Here is a 6661-nt window from a genome sequence, read left to right on the forward strand (position 1 = left end):
CCTTTTCACGTTTGAGGAAAACACAAGTTACCCCGACACTTTAATGAGATTTAAGTATAACTTAAACAAACTACTAATTCGTTTTGTTTCTTCAAAGATTCTGAAGAGATTCGAATTCCTCTTGTCACATCACATTCACAGCTAACTTTGCACGTCTGTCAACATCGCTTCACTGGGAGTTGCCTTAATCAAAAGTGGAGGGTGAACACAATGTATATTGATTTAACTTTATATGTAAAATGAGCTACGAGTGGTAATGACTAAACAAACAAACGATCTTATAAAAACAAATACAGAGCGTTTAAGTTCCTACACGCTTCTCATCTGCAGAACAAACAACGCGATGCCAAGTGAGAAACGCGAGATAATTTGGTCGTCTTTGTTTGTTATTCTTATTTTGATGGAAGTTGTGTAAATGGTAGTTGCATAATTTCGTGGATTGTCCTTTTTACAGAATATTGAAATATTGTGTTATCCTTAGCTATATATATACACACGATGTGTTAATTGTCAACCATAGCTCTTCTGAACCGGATATGACATAATGGTTAACATTCTGGGCTGTGGATCTGAAGGTGTAAGATTCGAATTGCTAAGTTTTGTTTAACACCATCTACACCTTCACCCGTGAGGTTGTTATAACTTTGACAAACAAACTCCCATTTTCGGTTCAGAGTAGCCACATTGGTAGAGAGCGCTGCCTACTGGTTGCCCCCTCTTTTGACCACCAGGAGTGGCTATGCCGTTTGCCCATGTATTGGATAATGTGACATTCAGGTTGAAATTACCAGTTATTTAGCTATCTTACTTCATTCCGTTTGTTTTAAGTATATGAAACACTAGTGCACATGTGAGCTGGTGAATATGGCTGTCTTGTTTGATTCATTAAGATTTTGTAATGTGCATGACACTCGTATGTTCTTATCGTCTGTCTCCCAGACTAACAGATCTATATTTCATGTTACTGTTGCAGGGAATGGTGAAATCACAAAACAAAGAGATGGCGTCGAAGATAGATGATATAAGCTCACTGAGACAAGGTAGGTGTTTCTGGCCAGATGAAACCACTGACCTAGACATCTTGGATGACCTAGAAAAGTCCCGCGGTGCCACCAAGAGACCATCCGGTTCAGCAGAAGATCCTTCTCCCAACAGCGAATCCACAGACTCGAGCTCTGTAAGCGACGAGATTACCATCCCGACAAAACCCAAGCAACAAAGAAGGTCGTCAACGAACGGACGTAGACGGCGACAAACCTTGAATGCGAGAGAGAGAAATCTTCGTCGGTTAGAAAGTAACGAAAGAGAGCGCATGCGCATGCACAGCTTAAATGATGCCTTCCAATCCCTCCGAGAAGTGATACCCCATGTTGCAATGGAGAGAAAATTATCGAAGATAGAAACACTGACACTAGCAAAAAACTACATAATGGCACTTACAAATGTGGTTTGTGAGATGAAAGGAGAAAACAAACCCTACAAGCTGTTACCAGAAAACCGAGATAGCAACAACAACGACAATGAAGATCGCGTCGATATGGCAGTTGGACTTTCTGAAAGTGCATTAAATTTTAAAGAAATAAACCCCAACTACCAGGGGAAACTGGAAGGAGTAGACATCACTCAGTTCGAGGTTCCCTCTCGAGACTCCAACGCTCTTTAGTTGTTAAATTTTTAGCACGTGAATTTCGAATCTATAAACAAGAAGCGTTTGTAGCCATATTCCATAAGGATCGTAAATTAATATCGATATCATGATTAACGCTCATCTTCAGTTTTTTTTTTTAAATCTAATCGGTTCTAGAAATTAATTAAAGCGTTTTATTAGATTCGAATTTTACAGGGTCGACATTTAATGAGGAGAGGAAAGAGAAATTATCTAATATAAAAATATCATAAATTGGCTAGAAAATGTAAAATAGAATCACATATGCATATTTTATAAGAAACTAAAAGCACATTTCTTCTTTGTAAAAGTAAAACTGGAAAGACATAAATATATTTTTTTTGGCAGTGAGTTGGAATTTACACTATAAACTGAAAAGCTAGAAATTCTAAATGATAGACTTAATGCCAATATTTACATATCATTATCATCACGAGAGTGTTCACTGTGGATTTTCCATTATTATTGTACTCATAATCACGCAAAGGAAAAAAAAATATAGGTAAAAAATGTTCGAATTTTGGAGTGAGAGGAGTAGCAGTAGCCGATAATCGTGATAACGTTAATTACATTTAAAAGTATATATTTAATAAATAAATGTGTGTAATAATAACAGTTAAGTACTCTTACTAAGATATGTTTTTATTTTGAATGGTTTATAAAGTTCTTTATGTTTAATATGTTTTTATTTTCGTCTTGAAGAAATTGTTAACAGGTTAACAACGATCTATTTGTTTTTTTAAGTTAATTCTTAATTTGATAAACGAATGACTGAAACAGTTGTTGCTTCGGATTATCAAACTCTTTTTCGTTCTAGAGTTTTCGGTCAGAGAAGTGCACGCTCTAGTCCTATAGATGATGATAATGTTGTCTTCTATCTACAGATATTGCACTGTGAACGTTATTATTAGAAACGCGACTATAGACTGAAAGTGACGACTGACACAGGAAGATGAGAGGTGGAGATAGAGTTGTAATGATAGTTGTAAATCGATTAACGTTTTTTTTTCCCCATTTGGTGTCTCGTGGATTTCGTATGTGTGTGTGTGAATGGAATATGTAACTTGAGCTATAACTAAGCATCTCATTGCACAGCTAACGTTCACGTGATTTTTACTGTTAAAATTCTGAAAACAAGAGGGAAATAATACTTCTAAGTGATCGCGCTCTGAATGTAAAGTCTTCTCCAATCTTTTAACCTTAAGGTCGTAGTTCAGTCGTTGTTGAAGGACGTTTTGCTGCTATAGTGTTGTGCACTAGGTATTCTGGAATCTACAACAGACGAAAAGCTCCACGGTGGTTGAGTGATAAGTCTGCAGGCTTACGACGCTGAAATTCAGGTTTCGATACCCGTGGTGGGCAGAGCATAGATAGCTCATTGTGTTGCTTTGTGTTTAACAATAACCGAACTAACAGACTAAAATTAAGTAGGCATTTTTTGTTTTCAATTCTCCCAGTAACGAGCTAACCCAGAAAACAAAATAGCACGAGTTAACCCGGCAAATACATTAGCGATGGTTATCGTTTCTGATCTTGAATAACAAAAAACAAAACACACCAAATCCCCTAGAATCTAAGCCTAAGTTCTGGTTCGTGAAGTCTGAAAATTTGGTTCTTATTCTAAAGTGTATACAACTTTATATGAGGAAGAGTAAGTGGGTGCGGACACGTGATTGTATGGTGTCTGTTTCAACTTGTTTTTTTTTAGACCGTTACTGATTTCTATACCGCCACAACTTTACAATATGCCTTCCTTTGGACCCCCTAGAGGCACAGCAGCATGTCTGCTAACTTACAACGCTAGAAACTGGGTTTCGATACCCGTGGTGGGCAGAGCACAGATAGCCCATTGTGTAGCTTTGTGCTTAATTACAAACATACAAATAAATAGAGGAGCATTCTAAAACTAAATTAAAAAAAACAACAACAACTGTTATGTAGTTATCTATTTTATATATATTCTATAATCTAATTAAAAGGTCGAATCCTTTAAAAACACTATAAGCTGTCAGTTCGGTGTGAAACTAAGATATTTTAAATACCAGGCCTAGTATTATTTATGATCGATATATGAAACCTTCCTCCCAATGGCTCAGCGGTAAGGTTGCGTTCTTACAACGCCAAAAATCTGGTTGCGATACCCGTGGTGGGGAGCAAAGATAACGCATTGTGTAGCTTTGCACTTAATAACAAACTAACCAACTAATACCACACCCACTTCCTTTACCAGTATTCCAAAATCGTTTTCCATCCACTGTTAGGTTGATAATTTCATAAGGTTGATTTCGGTTAGATCGGGTAAGCGCATCCCGTTTTTAGTTTTGGATATTCTGTACTGCTTGTATTTAAAGTGAAAATTAACATTAATATACATATACTAAAACGGCTCTAGGAATTTCTTTAATTAGCTTAACCTCCTTTATCTGTTATGAATGAAACAACGATTAACAGCATAGCAAATTAAGGATGAGACTGACATTTATCTCACGCCATAGTGTTCAGTTGTTGTTGTTGTTGTCAGTGTATATAGTTTACTCTTGTTACTGTATTACAGCGCCCCCTTAAAAATAAAAAATGTTTTCTATCTATGTTTTCCACAGATGCTACTTACTTGTGAAGAAAATATTAACGTCCAAAATGGTCGAAACCAATGTGCGGTCTGTACTCGTGTCTTTCTCATTTCGAACCATTCCTTTTTCCCGCGTAAACAATCGCATACAGATAAATTTACGTCTTTAACATCAGTTACGTTTTATGTTGAATTTCTAGCACTTTTCACTGCTCATTTCTAAAAATAGAATAACGTAATATTTGGAAATTCTACATTAATTTTAAGGTTAAACAGCAGTACGGCGGATAACGTTGATGGTTTAAAAGTAGTTTTAAAAGATTGATTAGAAATTAACGAAATTTTAATTACTAATTCTTTATATAAAACATTTTTCTGAATGATTTTGAGTATCTGAAATTTGTACTTATTTTTCTAGTAAACTAGACGTAAAAAATAAATGTATAAAAGAGTTTCTATTATAGTTACTACAAACAGGATTCGTCTTCAAACTTAACAGAAAAAAAAAGTAGAACCTTAAATGTGTATAACGGGGAAGAAATATTAACAATGTATTGTTATATAAATGTTAAACATTTAACATACGATGGAAATGTATGGATAACACTAAAAAAGTATTTCACGCGAAAAATAAATTTAATGTCGAAAGGAAACTGGAAGTAAAATACCAGTTCCTAATAAATATTTACCGTAATAAACATGAATTAGAGACAGTACTTAACATGACGTTTCCTGAAGGGTACGATCTGGAAGGATACAACTTTCGAGAATATTCTTTAATTTAGTTATGTCATTGTGTTTCGAAAGAAATTGTTATATTGTGTCGGAACCAATGAACTCACGAAGTTTTCCTTATTTTTGTACAATTTGTCCACCTAGAACTGATTCTTTGTAGTCCTCGTTTTTCCCTATATAATTATTGGTGTTCAGATATTCAAAGCAGTAGCGAAAAAAAAAATGACAGTGGTCTGCTAGAAGATTGTGTATGCTATATTTTGAAAATTTAAAATTCATTGATCTGCAAGTCTGACATTTAAATTTTAACTTTCTCCATACATTTGACTTTACATGTCACAAATACTGGATATATTCTTCTTTTCTCGCTCTGACCGTGCTTAACACTCGGATACTACAAAGAGACCTCTTTTTTTTCAAACCACGAAGTCCCTTTTGTTTTGTAGATAAAATGTGATCTTGATCCCTCACTTTGGTAACCCTAACTGTTTTGTCTGTTTCTAGGGAAACCGTTCCTCTACAAACAAACAACGGGGACATTTATTCTTGTTTTATAGATATCAAATAAACTCCAGACACAAAGCTAACATTGTTGCTAAGTGCTGGATAATCTTACTCCTACGAAATATCCACCTGTTTCTTGCTCTTTTGACCGAGGTGACAATATTTATTATTAAGCTAGAATTATTTTGTAACAAATTTTGCCAAATCTGACAAAAGAAACTATATATATATATGATATATATGATATATAAATGTGTATAAATATATTCAAATACAGATATATTTTTATTGTTTGGGAAAATGGAAAAACATCTGTGCCACATATAACGTGCCCCACTTATTATTTTGTTATTTCTACTCTAAAGACCAGCATTTGTTAACTTGGGTATCATTGTATGTTCAATTAATGAGTGTTGTCAATAAAACACATATGTATATATATGTGCAGCATTAACACCTTGATGTGTTATTCTTCTTGCTCTCTTAACACATTTCAACAACTTGTGCGACAAATCTGTACTTTCGCGAAAAAAAGGCAATTTTCCACCAATCACGAGACAATTCTGAAGAGGCGGATAACTATTTTTGTTTTTAATAATTATTTCTTCTTGAAAATTAATTTCTTTTTCATAAACGTTCGAACGCTTATCGAGAGCCATGTTTGAAAATAAATGAAAGTAGCTGTTTATCAAAAATGAATTTAATTAATCAACTCGGCTCACTCTCGTGTCATTAATAGCATTCCAAAAGGTCATTCGTATAACACAGAAATAACACCGAAATGAGCTTCGAGAACGTATAAATAACACAGAGTTTGGCTTCTATAATCTACAACGTAAGAAATAACACACGGTGGTTTTACTATAGATACCCGATGAAGAGCACTGCCCGAAACATTGTATGTATATATATATCTGTAGTTAAGATGTTGTTGCCTTCGGTGGTTTAACCTACAACGTATTCCTTTCTAATTTACAACGTAGTTTGTTTATAACTTGGTGTTAACCTATCCATCTGGCGTCTCAATAAAGGCAGATGAGATGTTAATAGAAATCGAATTTTGTATTAAAAGAATCATGCTTTATTAAGGTGGATTTTGTATTTAGAGGATCGTGCTTTATTAAGGTGGATTTTGTATTTAGAGGATCGTGCTTTATTAAGGTGGATTTTGTATTTAGAGGATCGTG

General features: G+C 34.6%; 1 protein-coding gene across 1 annotated transcript; it reads left to right on the forward strand.

Moving 5' to 3' along the window:
• The first annotated feature begins 435 nt into the window (after nucleotides 1-435).
• LOC106472765 (twist-related protein-like) lies at nucleotides 436-3557 on the forward strand. The gene has a single exon (XM_022401297.1). The coding sequence runs from the start codon at nucleotides 899-901 to the stop codon at nucleotides 1661-1663; it is 765 nt and encodes a 254-aa protein (XP_022257005.1). The 5' UTR covers nucleotides 436-898; the 3' UTR covers nucleotides 1664-3557.
• The last annotated feature ends 3104 nt before the right edge of the window (nucleotides 3558-6661 follow it).

The sequence above is a fragment of the Limulus polyphemus genome, unplaced genomic scaffold (genome assembly GCF_000517525.1).
Source record: "Limulus polyphemus unplaced genomic scaffold, Limulus_polyphemus-2.1.2 Scaffold5591, whole genome shotgun sequence".
NCBI classification, from domain to species: Eukaryota; Metazoa; Arthropoda; class Merostomata; order Xiphosura; family Limulidae; genus Limulus; species Limulus polyphemus.

Bases quoted from the DNA above. Each gene is read 5' to 3' on its own strand.
- LOC106472765 (XM_022401297.1), top strand. From the start codon at position 899: ATGTGCATGACACTCGTATGTTCTTATCGTCTGTCTCCCAGACTAACA.